Source organism: Dermochelys coriacea, chromosome 13 (assembly GCF_009764565.3).
Source record: "Dermochelys coriacea isolate rDerCor1 chromosome 13, rDerCor1.pri.v4, whole genome shotgun sequence".
Lineage (NCBI taxonomy): Eukaryota > Metazoa > Chordata > Testudines > Dermochelyidae > Dermochelys > Dermochelys coriacea.
Window position 1 is genome coordinate 10,460,880 of NC_050080.1, and position 23,882 is coordinate 10,484,761.

General features: G+C 38.5%; 1 protein-coding gene across 1 annotated transcript in view; it reads left to right on the forward strand.

Annotated features, from left to right (window-relative positions):
• SYCP2 (synaptonemal complex protein 2) overlaps positions 1–23,882 on the forward strand; it is a 61,741-nt gene that overhangs the window by 13,848 nt on the left and 24,011 nt on the right. The window contains 16 exon segments of the mRNA XM_043496091.1: positions 379–521; positions 600–652; positions 2,646–2,691; positions 2,918–3,013; positions 5,795–5,855; positions 6,901–7,049; positions 8,516–8,590; positions 9,870–10,025; positions 11,633–11,732; positions 13,619–13,794; positions 15,364–15,459; positions 15,579–15,657; positions 15,771–15,828; positions 16,100–16,236; positions 16,357–16,733; positions 17,435–17,559. Of these exon segments, the coding sequence (XP_043352026.1) occupies positions 379–521; positions 600–652; positions 2,646–2,691; positions 2,918–3,013; positions 5,795–5,855; positions 6,901–7,049; positions 8,516–8,590; positions 9,870–10,025; positions 11,633–11,732; positions 13,619–13,794; positions 15,364–15,459; positions 15,579–15,657; positions 15,771–15,828; positions 16,100–16,236; positions 16,357–16,733; positions 17,435–17,559 (1,927 nt within the window).

Here is a 23,882-nt window from a genome sequence, read left to right on the forward strand (position 1 = left end):
TTAGTTTGTCTCCCGACAACTTCTGGTGGACAGTAAGCTCATATACAGCCACCTATGACCCTCTCACCTTCCATGTGTGTTGAGTGCTGTTCTGGTGCACCTGGGGATCTAGCCTGTAATACTTATTTTTGAATAGTAGTTTCTTTAACAGCTTTATAGCTGTTTTTTGTAGGACATCACTGCATTATATGGTGGCATTTTATTTAATATCAATGTAAGAACATCTAAAGTGCACTTTAGTTTCTTTTTAAGTTGAAATAGCTTTGATTTTTTTATATAAGACCTTATGTTCAACAATATTAGTATTTGTTTCCTACATGTAAACTTTTAAGCTTGGCATTCTGTTTAATAGTGCTGTTCCTGTAAAATGTATTATAGACTATGACTTGCAAGTAGCCATTACTGAAGCTTTATGCAGAATGACATCAGAAAAACAAAGAGGAGAACTGGCACGCCAGTGGTTTTCTATGGAGTTTGTGACCAATGCATTTAAAGGAATTAAGGATTCTGAGTTTGAAACAGTAAGTCAAAAAAAAGCACTAATTATTTTCAGAGAGAGAAAATGTTGCATTACTTAAAGGTGCTCTGCTTCTTAATAGGACTGCAGAAAATTTCTTAACCAGGTGAATGGAATGCTTGGAGACAAAAGAAGGTAAATGAGTATTGCTAAAGGAAAGATATTTTCGGTTTGGAATTGAATGACTGTTCAGAAAGAAAAAGTCAGAACCCCCCCCCTTTTTTTTAAATGAATTCTGAGCTACAATAATATTAGCAGAAGAACAGGATGCTGCTCTGTTGCAGAAACAGCCAAAGTGCCATACACAACTATAACATTTTAGAGTCAATAAATAGAAAATATAATGAGAAATGCTGAGGGGTTTGGTATATGTTCTTTTATATATCTGTTTTCTTTTATAACTAGATGCTGGGTTTATAAAATTCCCAAGTGTGTGTTTAAAAAAAGATAACTTAAAGTTAGGATTGTTATAGGGAATAACTTTTACAAGAAATACATACAAAGAGTATTACAATTTTTAAAAATAACTAAGAAATAAGAAACAAAGTGTTCAGTTCTCTTTGGTGCAAGATGAATGGAAACAAGGTCACACATGCATTGTCTGCAATCACATTCTTTATCTCTATTGCAAGATCCTAAGACTTTCTAGTCCCGGAAGAAGGTGGCTCTCTTAGGTACTGTGGGTCAGATTATCATTGATTCCAATAGACTTACAGCAATTTACATCAGCTGAGAATATGGGTATTTATTCCATGATTCCTTTTATTTAGGCTATCTTTAGACTGAGATAATGCACTAGTCCAGGATGATACCTGTTGGAGAGGTCGGACCTAGCAGAGGTGAAGAAATATATATATGTTGAGGGTTCTCCACATGTCCTTTTAGTCTTGTGAGTTGGCAGGATAGTTCAGTGATTATGTGATATGCATTCACATCAAGGGTCTATTCAGTTCTTATTTTAAAAGTATTGCAGCCCAATTCTGTTTTTGCTTAAATTGTGAGGATTCATTGTGGAAAACTGGAAAGTAGTTATATTTTTATAACTATCATATGCCCCTCAGTGTATCTTTGTCATAGTATCCTGCTTGAATGCATAGTTAGATGAAAGGAGTTGTTAAGGAAACCAGGCAGGAAAGATAAAACAATGGCCTCAGTAAGGAGCTGCTCCTCAAATGCAATAGCCAGATTTATAGCCGTGAAGAGGGACTCTTCAGATCCGACTCTGGCAACTGGACTGTTTGCCAAGGCCAAGACCCTGGAAGATCAAAAGACCTGACCACTTAAAAAGGTTCCACTGCAAGTGTTGGGGGAGTGGTCAGCATGCCATGAAGTTGACATAGAGAGTTTGTTCTTCAGACTGGCAGAGACCAATTTTGAGCCAGGGTCATAGAACCTTAAAAATGTAGGGCTGGAAGGGACCTCAAGAGGTCATCTAGTCCACCTCTCTCTTTTCCCCAAACAGAAAGCAGGCTACAATCTGATCCCCAAGAGAATGGGAGACACCAAAGCTAAGTCATGTCTACCTAATGGCTCAAGGGGAATGGCAAGCATGGATAAGACAATATGTGTATGGGTCTCTTTGTTACTTTAATCCTCTTCTCTAAGCATTGTGTACCTTTTGGCAAAATAAATCATACTTTGTTTTTGAGAAGCTGCTTCTGTGTCACTACATAACTAGTGGTGTTATCCAGAGGCTGCCGGAGGAAAACCCTTCCAGATGCCAAGCCCATTGGGCCAGCTAAGTAACATGGTTAGCAACCGGGGGCAGGATGTAACCCAGAGACCCATGTTAGAGAGTGGTTGGGCCATGGGGCCCCATCCCAAAGAGAAGTGGAGGCACTAGAGATGTACTTGGGAGAGAGGGAAAGAAAGGATCTCCACAGCAGCAGCCAACCCAGAGACACTGACATGCATACATGTAATTTTTTTTTACTTTTTAGAGGGCAAGTTTTGGATAATCCACCTTCCTTGACTGTCACACTGATTGCTTTCAACTCTTTTTCTCTGAAGTAGAATTTTTTTGGCAGAAGGGAGGGGATCTAACCCATTATTTTTATGTTGTTCTAGTCTAGGTATAAAGTAACGTACATAATTTTACAAAAAGATTTACTAAATATTTTTCTTACAGGGTTTTTACATATCCTTGTTTGTCAGCAATCCTTGATAAACGTGAGGTAAATTACAACTTTATTGTGAATTGTATAGATTTTCTCTTAATACAACTAACGTATAGTTCTGTCTGTAAGTAGAGAACAATTGGAATACATAGAGAGTAAAACAAAGATTATTTTAAAGTGCAGTACAGACATCTTGTATGTATTTAAGGTTTGTTTAAATACATTATTTTGGGAACCTCCTGTTCCTTCTAAGTCTTTTTTTTTTTATACATATATATTTTAGCTACAGATACCTTTGGATGAAAATCTTGAAGAATTTTGGATTGATTTTAATGTTGGTAGCCGAAGTATATCCTTCTATGTTGCAGCAGATGATGAAGTAAGCTCACTTTCCCTGATCATATGGAGAAGAAATTTTTTTTTTTCCAAACAAAACAATTAGCCCGGAAAGGGACATTCTCAGCAGTACTGTGAAATTGGAGAGTGTATTGCAAACCAGTACAGTTCATTTTAAAATATGTGCTAAGTGGAAATGCATAGATGGTATCTCGCTTATTCTTTAAACATAAATATTAAGAGAAAATGGATGGCAAGTACAAATTTACAGCATTATTCCATGAGGTTTTTACATACTTGGAAATTGTGTCCCACATTTTGTAATATGTTTATATAAACAACTTAGGCATAGAACTGCACAGGAAATTGTGTGACAATCTGTTTTATATGTCCTCCTTCAGATAGGCAGTGGCATCACTGATCGATCAGCCATAACACATCAGTTCAACTTCAGTTGGGATTTTCATTTGCTAAATCCCTTACATGTTTTTTCACATCAGATGTGTACAACTTCAGCATAGTGAACATTACAGGCTGTTAAAACTAAGAATTTCCCTTCTGAATCTAATTTGCAGCTGTTCATTGCTGAGTGGGTCTGCATCAAATGTTCTGATTTCATCTTTGGAAATGTCACTCACACCAAAGGAGTCAGAGTGGGCACTTCTGCTCTTCAAGTGCTGATCCACAGGGTTCCTAACATTCAAATGAAAGTCAGCATATACTGGAGATAATAAATTAGCAACCATATTCTTTCATTGATGGCTTTAATCCTCTCACCTATTGCTTTAGGTATACAAGAAGCCCTTTATATGACGGAAAACTCAAATTGCTGCTTAAGTTAGTGTTTTCATCAGAAGTCATTTTTTATATTATTGGGCTTCTGAATTTAGAAAGTTCAAGATTTTCTCTAGGTGAATAGGCATATGTCCAGTACACTCAGTTATTCTTCTTTTTTCCTTGAAAAAAGGTGAATGACAATCTAACTTTATTTCAAAAGAAAGAAAATGTGAATAAATCTGCTGATAGTAGGAGTTGAATTTATCTTTGATTTACTCCTATTTCAAAATAGCGATTTATTTTTTTATCCATCTTCCTTCTAAACTGTATAACTGCCCAAAAGCACCATAGTGGTCTGACCCTAAAGTTGGCTGAGTAATTGCAACTTCTTCCCATGAACCAAGTCATCTCTGCCTTTCGTATGGCAATATGTTTAGCACCTCTTGATGGAAGTAAGATAGGACTTTCAACATAGATTTTAATTTCTCTGTTTAAGCTGCCAGTTTTTATTTTTCTGAACTGAGGTGGTCCTGATCAAATCTCACATGGTATTACTACAATGCAATTAGGCAGCCATAGCTGGCCAATGCCAGCTGACTCGGGCTTGCAGGGCTCTGGCTGCAAGACTGTTTCATTGCAGCGTAAACTTCTGGGCTCTAGAAACCTGTGAGGTGGGAGGGTCCCAGATCCCAGGTCTGGGCTGGTGTCCAAGCTGTGGGACCCTCACAAGGTGCTGGAGCCTGGGCTCTTGCCTGAGTCTGGAAGACTATACTGCCCAAGCCCTGGGAGCCTAAGTCAGCTGTCATAGGCCAGCTGCGGGTTTTTCATTGCAGTATAAACATACCCACTGTCTTTGCAACATGCCTCTTTTTTCTAACAATTCCACATAGGATTCATGTAGTTTGTCATATGATGGTAAATGTGTCCAGAAAAGTGTTTTGTTCAGACCTTCCTTGAAATGTTAGTTTTATTTATTTGCCTATTTAAAGAGATCATCTGTCAGGGAAAGATACAGCTGAAGTATTAAGGTATATGTCGTTGGACAAGTGATCTGTTCTTCATTTGCAAGATAAAGATGTTGTTCCTCATAGGATTGCCCCTAATTTCCAGAGTAATAGGATTGTGCTCAAATCCTTAGTTTCCGTGCACTTCACGAATTTTGTCATTCACTTCTTCTGCACATCTGCAGTACTCCAAGTAGGACCCCGGGGGTGGGCACTTTAGCTTTATTGATGAGGTATAGGCTGAGATTAATATTGACAGATGAGTGATCTTTAAGGAATACTGCATGCATTTTGATTCATTTAGCATACTTCTACTTTGTTCTTATGCACATATGGAGGAGAGTGCTTTCTACACTGTATGGCATTCTTTTCATATTAGACAGATGTTTCCATTTTATTGCAAGAGTTTGTAAAATGTTGGCAGGTCACATATATTTGTATCAGAATTTTTGGAAAATGTGGGAATCCTTCATCACTAGGAGGACTGAGTATTGTATTTCAGAGGCATACCATGCTGAAGAGATAAGCTATTTTCCACAAGCAGGGCTATGATGGCTTCCTGGATAGAAAAGGGAGAGCCCATCCTAAGAGTACTTTTTAGAATTCCGTTTGTTCATTTATTCTGTTAGAGGTTAGCTATTCCGTTTTAGCAGCCATTAGATGTGTTACTGTTAAGACTTTGAACTCTCCTGAATTTATTCTTTTATTGTCCTTTACCCCATACTATCTCACACTGTTGCTAGATATCATAAGTTTTTGTACTGGTGAGTCTGAGAGTTCAGATGTAAGAAATACCTTTCCTTTTATAGAATTTTAGTTTCTGCATTTCAGCTCCTTCATTCAGAATACATTCTTTCCATCCATTCCAGTTTGTTCTGAATTGATGGATTTGAAATATTTAATAAAAAACTATATGTCACAAATGTCTTGATGGTTCAGGATGTTGTTGTTAAAGAATAATTGTAATAATGCATATTTACATTTAATTCATTTATCATTTAATATGAGTTTTTATTTTCAAAACATCTTGTTTTTTGTTTGAGGATCAACAATGGGAAACAGTCAGCATACCTGAAGAAGAGGTAGAAATGTACAGTCTTGAAGGTATGTCAATACACATGAATGTATTCTTTTACTCCTAAATTATTCTGTCTACCTAACTATAAATTAATTTGGTATTCTGAGTTACTTTGGATGAAATCCTAAAGTCCTTACTTAGTTCTTAAATGAGCAAAATTCTCATTGCTTTCAAGAACTTCAAACCTATGCATTTATATGGATTTGTCGTTAGTTGCGCAGTTGCTCTGCAAAATGCATACTTAATTTCCTTGTGCAGTTACCACAGCTGCATACATATTTTGGGTGACTGTTCACAAGTGGCTAATTATGATTTCTTTGCAACTACCTGATTCGCATAATTAATTATATTTGGACATTCACATTAAATATACAATTTTGACTTATTTTAAAGAGTTATAAAATTACTTATAAACATATATTAAGGAAAAGCCCACAGCATGAAAGAGTGATGCATTATAAATTGTAACTCTTCGAATCCTGATTTATGAAATTATTGAAAAATTTTGGAAAATATAATGGTATTGCAAGGATTTTATTGGGAGAATAAAATTAACTAGTTCTGCTATTATAATTATTGTGACAGGGAATAGAAATATTATTGGACTTGATTTCTTCAGTGCCTTGTAGTCACTTAAACCTTTACAAAACGGGTGCAAAATGCTATCAAATTGGAAATCTCTACTCGTGTACAACACTGTCAGTATTTTACACCCATTTGTCATTTTACCCAGGTGTTACCAACTACACAAACTGCAATGCAGTGAAGATTCTGGCTGGTTTTCCAGAACAAAAAAAAAATGTAAAGAATTAAACCATACTTTCTACAGTACTTATTAATTTGCCTGAAAACACAGTAAATATCTTTAAGTACTTTATTTTTTAGAAAAATAACTATTTTTCATATAGTTGAACTTTGAATTGTTTCATTTTAAATATAATCCAATTTAGTTTTGATTAGAGAGCAGCAGGTAGGCAAATTGATAACTCTAGAATTCGACTGAGTTTCATGTTCTTTCAAGTGCTAAACAAGAAGTGTTTGAAGACTAATGAATGCTTCATCTTTGTGCAGAAAAAGAGTCAAAGAAATTACTAACAATAATTCTAAAAAATCCAGTAACTGTGGGTAATCAAGAAGGAGAGCAAATGTTCCTATATTTTGATCCTGTCTTGAAAATCATGGAAGTGGTCCGAAAAGTTTATGGTGCAAATAAATGTAAGGTAAGACTTAAATTTTCTTCCTTTTTCAGCATTTTCTGTCCAACGGGAAAAAAAAAAGATTCCACTGTGGATCTGTTATTTTAAGATGGTTTCTTTATTGATATGCTTGCTAACGTTTTCACAATAGATGCTCCAGCATTTCTATTGTAAGCTTTTCTGTTAAGGGTTAACAGCTTTTAAAATATACCGCAATTGAATTTAGTGGGCTATTTATAATTGGTGTTTAATTGGCCATGATAGAGGTTGAGACGAAGATTTATAGTATTGTGTGTCTGGAAAAAATGTATGTGCAATTATTGGACGCATGCAAAGGTAGCGAATGCATGCACGTGCACATTTAACTGTGTATTTGCCACGCATTTACCACTGTTATGAGCACAACCCCAGTAATTGTGCATGCAAACTAGCAACTCGGTAAATAAATGTGTGTGACTTTTGAACAGGGACCTTTTTCCATTCTATTAATCTGGACCTGAATTAATGTTAAACCAAAGAATTAGTTTAAGTCAGTATGTAACAGGGCCGCCTACTGTCTAACCTTGCCTAATCGGCTTCATAGACTGTACAAACTATTTAAATACAAACAAGAATTTGGAATCCCTGTGGTTAAAATTTTTGTCCATTTTTGTTTTATTCTTTCTTAGATAAGAAAAGGCCTTTCTAAAGATTCCAGAGATTCCTTCTGAATTTCATTCTCGTTCTTTTCATTGTCATGTATTTCAGTGTACCACATTTCTTACAAGTGAATGTGGACCAACAACCTTGCCATACAAATCATGGACCATATTGTCCCATCCTTCTCTGCAGATGGAGGGAATGAAAGCAGTCAAATCCTGGTGGGGGGAGCCTCGGTAGGAAACACTGCTGCTTTGGTGGCTCCCTCTCAACCTTGCAAAAGTCTCTCTGTAGGATTTGGGTTCCTTGAGTTTGGAAAGAGAGAGAATGGTACGACAAATGTTGCCTACATCACCTCTCCCATAAAGTAGCGGGCTTTCTGGGAATATAATGTGCATTCTTTAAACCTCACCCGCCTTCATGATGTGGAACATCCCATAAGGGGAATTCTAGTACCAGTGGCTTCCAGAGGAATCGCTGACTGCACTACTGCAGGAGAATTTGCTCCCAAGAAGCCAGAAGTTTCTGTGACCCAGAGCCATTGTGGGACTCCACATAGATGGCCACGTGCCTCTGGATATCCTAAGCTTTGCTGGTTTGAAGAACTTAACTCCCTGTTACTTGTGTGTATTAGCAAAGTGCTCTTCCCTAAACTCCATGTTATGGAAGAATTCATAATAAACTCATCTGGTTCAAAGTTGAAGTATTTTCCCCTATGTGGGAGTAACCTGAGTTGAGGATATATAACCCTATGAACTTAATGTTTTATTTGTGATTCATATAGAAAAAAATGAGAAAGATTAGAAGATAGAACAAATGTATATTTTACATTAATTATTTGTGTTTTGTAGGGATTTACCAAGAAGCAAGCCACTTCAGTTGCCAAAACATCAGTTCATATAATTTTTGATGAAAGTGGATCGCAGGTATGTTACACAGTTCTGATTGGAAAATTATTTTAATCATGGCGATTTTCAGCCCCAAATTGTGTCTCTTCAGGGGCCTTACACAGTTGAAATAGGAGACAGGCTGTCATAAATGGTGCATTTTGTTAGATGGATTTCTCTATTGGTTGTAGTCATCATGATCAAACCTAAAGAGATTTAACATGGTATTTCTCTTATGTTGATGTTCTGCAATAGCCAGCAATTCTCTTGCTTATTAGTCAGTTTTGTTGTTATAAATCACCGTAAGAACAAAGGGGCTTTTAAGGCAGATAGTAAATGGTTGAAAGATAGATAAATAACAAAATAAACTTTTTTTTATTTTGTTTTCTTAAATAGAAATCTTGTATTTATTTTTTCAAAAAGTTCCAGCAACATACAAATCATAAAGCTATTTAGACAAAATCTATGCAAAGAAAACACACTGAGTGGCTATGATAACAATGAATATGATTCAGGCAACTTTATACATATCCATATTCAGGATAGCACTTAGATGTTTTCCTGAATAGGAATGCACTTAAGCACATGTTTAAGTGTTTTCCAGAATTGGAGCCACAAGTCTTCCACACTCCTTAAATTTCCCTCCAATGGCAGCAATGATGGGAGTTATGCTATAGATGGGGCCCCAAGAAGCGGCCGGCATTTTAACAACTAGGGTTTATAGCAGGTCTATTCAAATATGGCGGGTATCACTGGCAGACACCAGTGCATTATTTGTAGTAGCTGCTGCTACTATGAGTGGACCTACATCACTGGGAAATTTTAGGAGGAAAATTTAGTATAGACACGGCCAAAATACACAGATGTAGTGAATGTGGGGGGGAGGAGGGGAATGCAGAGGAAATCATTAAAACATTCTGAGTCAGGAACTTTGAAAGCAAACCAATCTGAGTAGAGTTTTAGTGCCCCATTTCCTTCCTACAATTCATTCTGTATTTTTCCCCTCACCTTTTCGTGCCATATTCCACTTAAACCCCTACTCACCTTACAAGTAGGAAGACAGTTATGAGAGAAGCTGCAGTGGTGGACCAGAGTCGCATACAAAAGATTGTAAGCAGTGATGAACCCAGCAGTATTATTTAGGGCCTGTTCTTGCAAACTCCCCCACTTGTCTAGTCATACTGCACGTGAAAAGTTTAACAGACGTTAACAGGGCTACTATTTAAGTAAGGTTTTGTGGAATTGTGCGCTTTTTATTTATTTTAAAATAATATATTAAAATTACATGTGATGTCATTTTTCCCAAAATACTGAGTAGGTTCTTGTACCAGAAAGTCAATTGTCACCTTGCTTGAAAGAAAAATCAGGAATGGAAGGGAAATCCAATAAGTCTGTAAAACAACAACTTTCTGTACAACAAAGGAATCAGAATAAAAAAACTAATCAAGATAACTGCAAAAATATTCAATCAAAGGTAAGTATGTTTATCAAAACAGAAATAGTTTAGCATAAATAAAAATTAAATTAAATTCTCGGTTATAGAGCCATGACTAATGTATTGTAGTTACACTGCAGTTCATAGACTTCAAGGTTAGACAGAACCGTCATGATCATCTAGTCTGACCTCCTGCACCTTGCAGGTCACAGAATCTCACCCACCCACAGCTGTAATAGACTCATAACCTTTGGGTGAGTTACTGAAAATCTCAAATCATGATTTAAAGGATTCAACTTAAAGAGAATCCACCACTTACTCCACTTTAAACCAGCAAGTGACCCATGCTCCATGCTGTAAAGGAAAGCAAAAAAACCCAAACCACAGGGTCTCTGTCAATCTGACCTGGGGGAAAATTCCTTCCCAACCCTAAATAAGACGATCAGTTAGACCCTGAGCATGTTGGCAAGACCCACCAGCTGGACATCTGGGAAGGAATTCACTGTAGTAACTCAGAACCCTCCCCATCTAGCATCCAATCTCCAGCCGTTGGGGATATTTGCTACTAGCAGTTGCAAAATGGCCACGTGCCACTGTACGCAACCTCATTATTCCATCCCCTCCATAAACTTATCAATCTAAATTTCGAAACCACTTAGGTTTTTTTGCCCTCACAGCCTTTGAAGGCTGTTCTAGAACTTCACTCCTCTGATAGTTAGAAACCTTCATCTAACTTCAAGCCTAAACTTGTTGATGCCAGTTTATATTCATTTGTTCTCATGCCAGCATTGGCACTTAATACTAATTATCACTAAGCTATATAACTGAAGGTTAACTATCTTTCTGAATTTTTAGCTTTTTGGTTTAAAAATTAATAAAATATAAAATGTTATTTTTTTAATAGGCCCCTTGCAACTCTGAGAAGGATCTTTAGAATGTTTTTTTCTTAATTTTTTTTTAATGTATTTGGGTCTCTTGTGGTAGATGGAGGTTTAAGTATATTTTAACCCCTTGCTGGCCTGTTTAAAAACCCTCACACACACACACACACACAAAAAATGCAGCTCTAGGTGAGGATGTGAGAAGCCTGTAAAGAGGATCTGCATCCCTTGTGTACTCGGAGCACAACTCTGTGTGTATCTTCCTGTGCATAGGGGATACTGTAAGCTAGGGCATGGGAGGAACAGAATCAGTGAATTTGTGAGTACATGGGTCCACTAGTCATTATTCCACACAGTGGTTCTGCAGCCTTAAAGTTACAAATATAGCAACTGAGTGGCTCTACTGCTGCAACACAGCCTATTTGATGGATTCTGACACCAGTGGAACTCCTTGTAGTCATCCAGTTACTTGTGGATCTGCTTGTGCTATGTATTAAGAAGAGGATTTGGCCCTTGCTGAATTACTTCAGAAAATCCCAACTCCTGATCTCAGTTATAAATTACACACTAATTAAAACTCATTATTTTATGTCACATTATTCTTAGTATTTGAGAAGTAAAACTTTACACATTGCCATCAGCACAGAGTGCAAAAATTGAGGAACTGATAATTAAAATATTGACTGACTTCAAGAAATATAAAAAAACTCATGGTGTCCTAAGCTGTGGTATTAGAATGTATTTGCCTTTTTTTTGTACTTCAAGATTACTACACCTACTAAAAGGAAAGTGTCTGAAGCATCAGTGATTGTCCCAGGTAGTGGTGGATTGCCTCTGAGGAGCCCATTGGTATTTGTCAAAACGTGTAAGTTGATATTTATTTTTAATATTTAAAATATGTTTAAAATAGTTTTTGAACTTTACTTGTAATTTAAACTAATTTCTTTACCTGAGGCATTATGTACTGGTATTTAACACTTCCTATAGAAAAACTTGCATTATGTTACCACAATCAGGCATGAACTATGATATGTTTTGTGGAGATGGAAACAAGGCTAAAATATTGTTCATGGGATCTCCCCAGCAAATGCATAATCCTTAAATTTCTATGCCATACTACTCAAAGACCTGACGAGATTCTGAAGTGAAAATTGTAAGGAACTCTTCCACCTTCATTGGCATATTAAGTATCATTTTCAAGAAACTCAAATATAAATAAGTGGCATTTCATAAATAATATTGGGCAGCATTCTCAGGAATCACAATGTTCATAATATCTACAGCAATCACAGTGAAACTTCTGTTCTTCCCCATTTGTACACCAATCAACCAAACTTTACTCTTGTCTTCTTGACAAGGCACATCACCAGCTTTGTGAGAGTCATTCAGTAGCACCTTTTCCCTAGCACTTTTTGTGTGTCTCTTCAAGAACAATCTGACTATCTTGCTGACTGAGGAGGTGCAGGAGCACTGCAGGTCTGGGCAGAGGAAACCAGGTCTAGAATTACTTACATTCTCTTCTGAAGAGAATCACTGATAGAGGAGGAAGTGCAGACTTTCCCCAGTCACTCCTGCTCACTACTATCATCTTCTCACTGGCAAACCCACTTTAGCAGGCTCCCATCACTTGCTCCTTGCACTTTACACAAAAGCTGCTTAGGAGAAAGGCCAGTAAGAGCTCAAATGTGACAGGAGAGGAACCGGTGGTTGAGGAACATTCATTGATTTAGCTTTCTCACAGAATCCCCTCAAATGCACAGTAGCCTCATACTATGTATAACATACAAAGCTAAGTTAAAAGCATAATAAAGTTGCAGAGCCAAGCATTCTAAAGTTAGGAAATGCCAGAATTAAGGTTGCCTATGCTACCTTTAGTTGACTTCTCTGTGCATATTCATTATGATAAAGACTTTAATTACATGATCACATACTCTTTTTCACAGGACTCATGCCTCTTTCAGTACACAAAAAGAAAAGGAGTACTTGTGGCCCCTTAGAGACTAACAAATTTATTTGAGCAAGTGAGCTACAGCTCACTTCATCGGATGCATTCAGTGACAAATACAGTGGGGAGATTTAAATACATAGAGAACATGAAACAATGGTGTTACCATACACACTGTAACCAGAGTGATCACTTAAGGTGAGCTATTACCAGCAGGAGAGCGGGGGGGGGGGGAAACCTTTTGTAGTGCCATTTCCAGCAGTTGACAAGAACGGTTGAGGATCAGACATTCTTGTCAACTGCTGGAAATGGCCCACCTTGATTATCAGTACAAAAGGTTTCTTCCCCCTCTGCTCTCCTGCTGGTAATAGCTCACCTTAAGTGATCACTCTCCTTACAGTGTGTGTGGTAACACCATTGTTTCATGTTCTCTATGTATATAGATCTCCCCACTGTATTTGCCACTGAATGCATCCGATGAAGTGAGCTGTAGCTCACAAAAGCTTATGCTCAAATAAATTTTAGTCTCTAAGATGACACAAGTACTCCTTCTCTTTTTGTGAATACAGACTAACACGGCTTCTACTCTGAAACCTTTCAGTACACAGAATCCCTATCTTCTTATCCAGTAGTGTAGCTTCTGTAATTTCACTTGCATTATTTTTGATTTTCACTTGTGTGATATCAGAATTAGGCTAAAATTATTTAAAACTTTATTAAATGAATGTACTGATGAGAAACAGCCTTTAAATGTTGTGATGCCACTGGGAAAAAGTAAAATTAACAAGTCTCTGGTTTGTTTTCAGCAACTCCCCGCAAGGCCCGCTTTAAACTGCCTTTGCAAATGATGACCTCTTCTGAAAAAAATAACATTACCAGAATAACTGAGAGTGGAACAAAGAATTTAGATCTAGAGCATACTGGACTACATATATCTTCTATAGCTGACTCTCTTAAAAGGCATAATGTTGCTGCAGAAAAAGTAATTAACATATTTATACTATGTGTTCTTCCTAATCCATACTTTAGCAAGCTTGTATTAGTGATCTCATTGTGTTTGTAATCAATACTTCACTTTTTAAAAAAGAATAATCCATTTTCATCATAATATTTACTGGTCTCATCAGGTTTTGTGCTGATACAAAAGTGGTCTTGCAGATCTCCATTTTTTTTCCCCCCTCTAAATCCCTTTTTTTTTCTTTTCTAAATCCTGCCTTGCTTCAGATTCAAGCTTTCAGCTGGCTAAAACTGAACAGGACTCCTACTGGCAAACAAGGATACCTATAAAATTATATTTGCAGTTGTATCTGTATTGGTCCCAGGATATTAGAGAGACAAGATGTGTGAGGGAATACCTCACCCACCTTCCATCTGTAAAATTATTCTAATATCTGCATTTTATCCCTCAAGGCTGACTCTCACCCTCTGGCAAACTTGCTTATTCCTTTCCCATCCTCATACACAATCTGTCAATTTTTTATCCATTGGAATCTCCAGTTCACTCAGCAAAATAATCTCCATATGCTATAGTGTTCAAGAGTTAATGAGCTTTTTTTGACTAATAGGATAGTTTTACATTACTGACATTTAATACAGAAAACATTTACATGCATTAATTTTTAAATTGCAAAACAGACTTTCTTTGAAGTGATCACAATTTTACTGCAAAGTTTCAAGGACAATGCGAATCTAAAGAAATGGAGAAGATAAAGGTGTGGCTTATTTATATCCAGCCTCGACCTCTGCAATTCTATCAAAACACAACAAGATTTTTAGTGCCAAATTTTTAGACAGTTTAATTGTTCAATTGTGTTTCTGCTTTGTGAACACAATTACTACAGATGTTTGGGCAAATCAGATAGTTGCATGATCAAATGGATTAGGCTTGTTTCTATACACAGTCCCTGAGTTTGAATGAGCATATTTTGTGCATGTAATTTAATTGTGCACCTAATTCTTGAACTGCTCAACTTTATTAAAATTCCACTGTCATGAAATATGTTAAGGAACAAAACAATACCATCATCTACATCTGTGAAATGCCATTGTGTCCAAATTATGGTATTACTGACATTTCTGCAAACTGATGGCCTGACCCAAAGCCTATTGAAGTCAATGGAAGTACTCCTGTTTACTTCATTGTGCTTTGGATCAGATCCTCAAACTAAAGGTTAATGGGGTTGCACAGATGTCACTTGAGTATTTAACCTGAAGACACTGGTTTTGCACTGATGTAGCTGAGGGTATAATTTGCCCTGAAGAATCTCTTACTGGTGTGAGATGAAAAGATCTCAATTTGACTGTCAGAACCATATTGAGTTTGTGGGGCTTGGAGGTGCAAAAACATCTTTAATTTGAGGAAATGTTGTATAGAAATTATTGAGACACAATGAATAAGTAAAAATATTTTGGGATTCCAAAACAATTCTTCAGGGTAGAACCACACTGCCTGAAAAACATTTTGTAAGAATCACAAAAATCGTTCTCCAAAATTTATTCTTTAATAGTAAAATTACTTCCTTACTTAACATTACTGACTTTTCCTTTTTAGGGTAGAGATGGCTCTGAATTGGTCAATGTATTTTGTGAGACTCAGCAGAATACCAGCATAACAAGAATCAGAAATGAGGCAAAACTATCTAAAAAGGTTTTGGGAGCCATTATTTTCTAACATTTTTTAAAAAAAAATTCTGTTTTAAATAAAATGTATTTTTGTATGTAACAATGTATATCTCCACTCCAATATATTTTTTTGTAATTTTTCAGCAGCATATATCAGCTGAAAAAGTTTTGGAAATGATACAAAACAAGGCAGACAGTGAGACCAGCCAAAACCAAACACTACGTAAGTACTTCTGCAAATTTTGACAATACACTTTTAAAATCATTCTGTTTTCATATTTTTACAAAAGAAACTGAGAAAATTGTTTAATATCAAATTTAATATGTTTCATTTAGATGAACTATTAAATATTGTTCCTGATTCTCAGCCAGTAGGCAGAAATGATAAACCTTTGTAAGTATTAGAAAACCACCCTAAATAACTGTTTTTGATCTTAAAAAAAAAAAAAAAAAACCAAAACCCTTTCGAAAGCTATATGTGCAAGTATTGCTAAAGACAGTGCTTCTGGGATTCTGATAATGATCTCCAGAGATCTCTTTCAGCCCTACTTTTCTGTGATATTAACTTTAATTAACCAGTGTTTTTATTTGTAAACCTGTTACATTTAGCAATAATGACCAAATTTCTGCAATTTAGTGTAAATAAAATAGGATTATTTTTGTAGATTGCCTGGTCTTTTGGAAAGTTCTGCTGATAAAAATAAAATCTGGATAAAACAGGCATGCTCTGTACCTGAGAAGCTTATAACGAAGTGTGACAAGCAGATGAGAAGTACATCATCAGGACATACATTCCAACAAGGTTAAGCTTATGCCTTGTTAGTAATAAGTATTTGTGAATGGCAAATTAAATTTTTTATGTTCAAACTTTTTTATACGTTTTTTTAATCTTAAAAAGATTTTATTTTCTTGTTTGCATTAGTTCCTGTTCTCAGTGAAAGAGCTGCCAAACAAAAAGCTTTCTATTCAATATTTGAAAGTACTTCTCCAAAACAACAAGCTCAGAGTAGAAAAATATCAAAGAAGCAACAAAATGAAACCAAAAAACCAGAAGAAAACTGCGTAAGACACAGAGGACAAATGCTAAACAGTGCTAAGCATTTAGAACCGAAAATACTAAGTACAGAGGCAAAAGAAGTTCCCATCACACCTGAAACATCTTTTAAATCAGTTTATCCAAGTAAAATGACTGAAAAATCTCTGGGATCTTCAACAAAATTAGTGTTGGCCAGAAATTCTATGGAGGAAGTTGATGTTTCTTTTAGGAAAGGGACTACAAATCATAAAAAATCTGAAAAGGTGATAGATTTTCATCTTGGTTCCTCTGACTTAGCAATAAAGGGAATGGTGTAGTTTCAGTGTTCTTTCTACCATATTTTAAATATTTCAATATAGCCTCAATAGCATATTTTTAATTTTACTTATTTCTAAATTTGTTCATCATTTAGTTTACACTAATGCAGATGAATAAGGGGTCCACCATATTTTCAAATGTAACTCATTTTTATATATGTGTTGTGCTGAAAATTTAAAATATTTATCTATTTTGATTTCAAGGGGTTCCTTTTGTTTAAAAAGATGAACCAGTCCTTTGTTCTGGTGGCACTTGTAACTGTTACAATTTAAATCAAGATCCCTGATGAAACATCCCAATGCAAGCCCAACCTTATTTAAATATTGGGTCAGAGACAGGATTTTAAACTGTCCATTAAATGTAGCTGATTTACTGATAAAAAAGTCCAGATTGTTGCCACTTGCATCGAAAGCTGTGGTAATTTTGCGGGAAAATTTCTGTTAAGGCTTCCTTACATTGTTCAAGTAGAGGGGTGTGATTTTCTTCCTGTGGAAAAGCTGCCCTCAAGCCTGGTGATCCTGAGGGATCCGTGGGTGTCGAGTGCCAACTACATGGAGTCTTTGTACCCAAACTGCAGCTCTACCCTTTTATTGTACAAAGTTTACTGTCAAAGTTAACAGGTTATTTACAAAGTCTGTTGTTACAGAAAGCAAAATCTAAAGAAATGGCTGAAACAATAGAATCAATAATAAGTAAAATCAGTGACAGATATAAACAAAAGGATGATATCGAACATGCAAGAAAAGCAAGAGAATGTTTAGCTAATAACAGGTATGGTATAAATTGTTTTTTTATAATAGTTTGAACAGCTTGATTGTGACTTACTTCCTTGTGGACTTGCAAAGAAGAAAGAGCACATAAAGTCCCTATGCCACCTAGTTGGGTTTATCCAGATCATAAATCTTTGTGAGAAGGTGGAGGACAAGCTCAGCTAAGCCCAGTTTGTGAGTAAGGATTTTGAAGCGAGCCTGCAGCCTAGGTTGGTAGACTTGGGCTCGCTCTAAGGCTCTAAAAATAGCTGTATAGATGGAGCATGAGCTGCAACTTTAAAGTGCTGCCTGTACTGCTATTTTTAGAGCACTAGCAGAGAAACTGTGATGCTCAAAGTTGCTTTAAAGGCTACAATAATTTGGTTGTATGTAAACTTAATCACATAAAGGTGTGATCTTTAGAGATGCTTAACACCTGCGTCTTCGATTGACTTGGTAGGAGCAGTTGTTGCTCAGCACCTTTGAGAATCAGGTCATCAATCACAATTTAAATGTTTATATTTATCTAATTGTGAACAAATGCATCAATATATGTTGCAAAATTGGTTATGAAAATTATTTTGAAAAATGAAAACAGAAACTCAAGTTATTTTGTGTTTGCAGCATAACTCATGATATTTGGCAGTTACAGGTTTGTAACTTAGTTCACTCTAAGTACTATTTGTTTTCAGGCAGCTCCTGCCCAGCTCTCCCTAGAATTGGTTCTCTTTTGCTATGCAGAAATGGAGAATGCTAGGAGCTCCAACGATAGCGGAAGGAATTTTGGGGGTTGGGATGTATAGTCATTGGTTCTGTGACTACACAGATTTTCAGCACTACCTATCCCAGTATTTTAGAGGTGCAGATGTTGCTGCCTGGGGATGAAGGATTCTGGGACAATTTTTTTTGCCAGTGTAAATGGGTGTAGTTCCCCGCTACTCTATCAGCTTACACTTGCAGAGAATTGGGCCCTTTGTTTCTAGTGCAGCAAACCTACACAAAGAACATTGACTTGGGGTAAAAATTTTAAAAGAGCCTAACACACTGAAATCAATGGGAGTCTGGCACCTAGCTGTGTCTGAAAATCCCTCTAGGCCCCTATGTATATCTAGGCACTTAAATACCTTTAAAAATCTGACACTTAAGCACCGTGAAAATTTTACTCTTAGGCTCCTAAATCACTTAGTTTAAAAATGTTATCCAAAGTATTGAAAGTCAATGGGACTTTGACCCTTATGGTCTAATTCACTTTTGAAAATGAGACTGAGGCTTAAGTCACTTAGGCTCTTTTTATAATTTTACCTTTTACAATTTGAGCTTTGTGCAGTAATGAGAATTTGGGCCTATTGGGGGGGGGAAATGAAGTTGTCTGGATTTGGCTTATAATTGTGCAGTTTTTTTGTAGACTAATATAGTAAAAATGTGTCTTAACATATGACTTTAAGTTCTAAGTTACTAGAATTTTATCTTAGATTCTGTTATTGAAGAACTCTGTGATACACTATACAAGCAAATATTTTCTTTTCTTAAGGTTTTCATTTATATTAGTAATATATTGAACACATTTTTGGTATGCATTTGATGGTATTTGATAAAAAAATTAGGTCATGTTTAAATAAGGCTGGTTTCAAAGTCAGTAAGGTACATTTACTGTTTTTTTTAACATAGAAATTTCTCCTGAAAATTGATATAATCTACTAGAATCTAAGACAAAATTTTGTTCATTGTAGCACTTTTCATACTTGAAATATCCCAATGTACTTTAGAAAGCAATGAGGTATAAAATTATATAAAAATATGGCAGTTGATAGATGCTCTACAATAGTTCACTAGCATTCCTGAATATGAAATCTCTCTTCTTTAAAAATGACTGTTAGCCAAGTCACAGGTTTTATTGCCAGTCATTTTTAAAATGATCAGGGACTATTTAATTTGCATCTCCATCTGGATATCCAAGAGTGACCATAATTTTAACATCACATCCAAAACTGGTACATTGCAGCACCTACCCACCTTATTTGTTCACAGCAGTGTCAGCTCATGTGTTGATGTGTTTTTATAGCTATTCAATAATGTTTAATATGATTCTTTAATAGTACCACCTATAATAATAGTGACTGATACTATACAACACCTATCAGATAGAATTCTCAAAACTCATGACAAATTTTACAAACTAATTTCTAAGGGCTTGTGTACATGAACGTTCAGTTTGCGGCAAACTGAGGTGTGAATCTACCCCACGGTAGTCTGCTGTACGCTAATTGTGTGTGTCCCTGAAGACGTGCATTGAAAGTTCAAGTGCTTGTTCATGTCAATTCCATTCAGGTGTGTGTGCACATGCATGTGCACGGTATGCGGAAGATTTTTCCCATAGCTGCATCCTTTGTGTCGGTCCAGGCACCCCCTGGAGTTGCACCTTCATGGTGCTCAATTTAGAGCCCTGCTGACCAGTCACCCCCTCAATTCCTCTTATTGCCAGTGACAGTAGACTGGAAGTTCCAGTAGCCCTTGCTTTAGCAAGTGAGTTCAACTCCAGTTGTTTGTATATAGTTAGTTTGTCTTAGTAGTTAGTGGTTAGAGTTGTTGGGGGTCTCTACCCCTCTTCTGACTCCCCTGTGCCATGGTATGCCACAGTCCCCGGGGTTTAAAAACTGTGGTCTGCACGAAGCGCATGCCAAAGAGCAATCCACACTCCTCATGTTTATGGTGCCTAGGGGAGGGTCACCAAAAGGATCGCTGTAAAATCTGCCGCGAGTTCCGCCCTAGAATCCTTAAAGAAAGGGAGCAGTGACTTAAACTGATCTTCATGGAGGCAGCTCTACACCCCCATCTGGACCCGGGCTCAGGGGACCCGGCTCCTAATACTTCCTTCTTGACACGGAGTGCCCCAGCGCGGTCATAAAGTTTGGTGCCTAAAAAGGACTCATCCTGGGACGTGTGGCACCTCCCAAGGTCCAGCAGCAAGTAGGCACCGGTCTCACTTGCTGGCACCTCAGGAGAAAAAGAAACTGGACAGTTGGTCACCTCCAGCTAAATCTAAGGAAGGGAAATCCCAGGTGGGCTACAGCTCAAGATCCCCCCTTTGGGTCATGTCAACTCCTGTCCAGGCGAGGCAGTTGAGTCTGAGGCCCCCATGTTCACCAGTCCTTATGGGCCAGCGGATGCCACTTATTTAGATGCCAGAAGTTTTTGAAGCTGCTCAGGAGCTGCTGCATGTTACAGTGCCATTCTCGCCCCCTAGAAGGGAGGAACCTCCAGCGCTGGCGATCCCACTCCGTCCCCAGGTGCAGTCAAGAGGGAAGCTGGCAATGATGTCAAGCATTCCCCCGCTCCACATCCTTCGGCACTAGCCCACTCGGACAGAAAGCCTAGTCGCTCCCCAAGCTCTTGACGCTCGAGGCACCAAAGCTTGGCTCCTCCATGGTCTTTGGTCTCGGAGACCTTGGAATCAGAGTCTGACTCCCACCACTCTCGAAGGACTGGAACCAATGATTAAGGTCAAGGCAAGACAGACCAGAGCCCCAGGCCTGGCCACTGCAGTGGCAGAATCCACCACAGTGGCCATTCTGGACCCCCTGGGTCTTTCAGGGGGGGATCTAAGTCAGGGAGGGATCTAAGGGCACTGCTCTGCAGCATCTTCAGTTGCCTCAGCCACATTTGTCCTGCCGCCAACCATGCAGTTTGCCTCGGCGCCTACCCACAGACCAATGCCATCTGCTGGGGCACCAGCAATTCTTTCGACCTTGGTGCTGACAGCAATCTTGGCACCAACTGCTGCGCTGGCGCCAACAGCATTTTTGGCACTGATGTTGATCTCTGCACCGACAGCAGCACAGACAACGGCCCGGCCACCTTCGTCAGCTCAGGCAGCTGGTTTGGCCCCAGCTCCATCGGTGGTATCATCAGTGTCTCCAGTGCCTGTTCCAACACCGAGTTCAGTATTGACAGCCCAGGCACCAACAGGAGCAACATTCCCTCGAGACCCCCAAGAGTCGCAGGATGGCAGGGAGCATCCGCTGCTTATAGGGGCTTCCTCCTTGTCATCTCTGGACAAGGCATTGGCAGGCACATCTATAGCCCTAGCACTTGAGGACAACAGGATGCTACATCAGTTGCAGTGAATGGCTGCTTAAGGTTTGGGCATTAAGGCTGAGGAGGTGGTCGACGAGGCTGGTCCTATGCTGGTCCTCACCCCCTCAGGTCCTTCTCTTATTACCCTACCACTTATTAAAACTATTGTGGATACCACCAAGACCCTGCGGCAGACCCCAGCTTCCTTGCCACCCACTGCCAAGTGCAATGAGAGGCGTTATTTCATGCCCTCCAAGAGATACGAACCATTTTCCTCCTTCCACCTCCCGACTCTCTCTTGTTTTTGTATGCTGCTAATCAGCATGAGCAACAGGGTTTCCAGGGGCCCTCTCTTTAAAAAGTGGGAGGCGAAGCGACTTGACCTTGTCAGGGGAAAGGTCTACTCTACAGGTTGTCTTCAGCTCCGTATTTTGAACCAGCAGGCTATCGTCAGCAGGTAATCTTATAACACCTGCTAACCCTATGGTCAGCCGGTTCTTAAAAGGGCTCAACAGGCTACTTCTCAAACTTCTGTACTGGTGACCCCTTTCACATAGCAAGCCTCTGAGTGCAACCCCCCCTTATAAATTAAAAACACTTTTTTATATATTTATCACCATTATAAATGCTGGAGGCAAAGTGGGGTGGAGGCTGACTGCTCGTGACTCCCCCATGTAATATCCTCACAACCCCCTGAGGTCTCCGGACCCCCAGTTTGAGAACCCCTGCTATTCCCTAACATCCGTCAGCCTGTTCCTACCTGGGACCTCAACCTGGTCCTTTCTAGGTTCATGGGACCCCCCCCTTTGAACCATTAGCAACATGCTCCTTTCTCTATCTCTCTACAAGATGGCATTCCTGGTAGCGATAACCTTGGCCAAGAGGGTGTCTGAGCTCAGGGCCCTAACATCAGAGACTCCCTACATAAGGACAAGGTTCAGCTCAGGCCTCATCCTGCTTTCCTCCTGAAGGTTGTGTTGCATTTCACATCAACCAGGACATCTTTCTCCCAGCATTCTACCCTAAGCCTCATTCCAGCAGCAGAGAGCAGAAGTTCCACTCTCTGGATGTCTGCAGGACGCTAACCTTTTATATCCAGAGAACAAAACCTTTCATAAAATCGGTCCAGTTATTTGTGTCAGTGGCAGACAGAATGAAAGGTCAGCCTGTGTCGTTAAAATGCATCTTGTCATGGAGCGCATACTGTATTCGTGAGTGCTACAACCTGGCGGGTATTCCTGCACCTCCAATCACTGCACACTCTACCAGGGCGCAGGCTTCATCAACAGTGCTCCTGGCTCAGGTTCCCACTCAGGAAATCTGCAGGATGGCGACGTGGTCCTCCATCCATACTTTCGCCAGGCACTGTGCAATTACCCAGCAGGCCAGAGATGATGGGGCCTTCGGACGAGCAGCACTTCAATCAGTGGAAGACTCTGACCCCACCACCTAAACTTGAGCTTGTGATTTACCTGGTTGGAATCGACATGAACAAACACTCGAAGTAGAAAAAATGGTTACTCACCTTCTCATAACTATTGTTCTTCGAGATGTGTTGTTCATGTCCATTCCAATACTCAGCCTCCTTCCCCACTCTCAGAGTAACCGGCAAGCAGGAACTCGGGGTGTTGGGTTGGCAGGGCTCTATATTGAGCACCATGAAGGTGCGACTCCAGAGAGTGCCCAGACTGATGCAACAGATGTGGCTATGGGGAAAATCTGGCTACCGTGCATATGCGTGTGCGCACACCTGGTTGGAATTATTTCCTTAGTGTGCTTTGATCTACCTTGTTTTGAAAAGGGGGTGATCAAAGCTCACTAAGGAATGATTAGTGTGCACTAGTAGGGTCTTCATGGACAGTTAGTATGCAGCAGGATAGTGCGGGGTAGATTCACACCCTTCTGGACATGAACTAAATGTTCATGTAAACAAGCCCTTACCATATAGCATATAACGGGATCATTTAATTTATGAGTGAAGTTCATTCTTCCATGATATGCATAGCAACATTTATACAACAGTTTAAAAGATACAGTTAAGAGTACTTTATCCAGATCAAAATATATGAGAATAGGTAGGAAAACACATTACTCAAATGGAATTTGGGCATGGTATAGAAACCAACATTGTTGTTTTTGGAATAAGTACCATGAGATTTTTAAGGGCCACAGATGATGAGGACTTGTATTTTACATCTCAAAATATTTCTCTTCCAGCAGCCCCTGACCCCTAATACCATATTTGAATATTGTAAGTTAAGTGAGATTTAG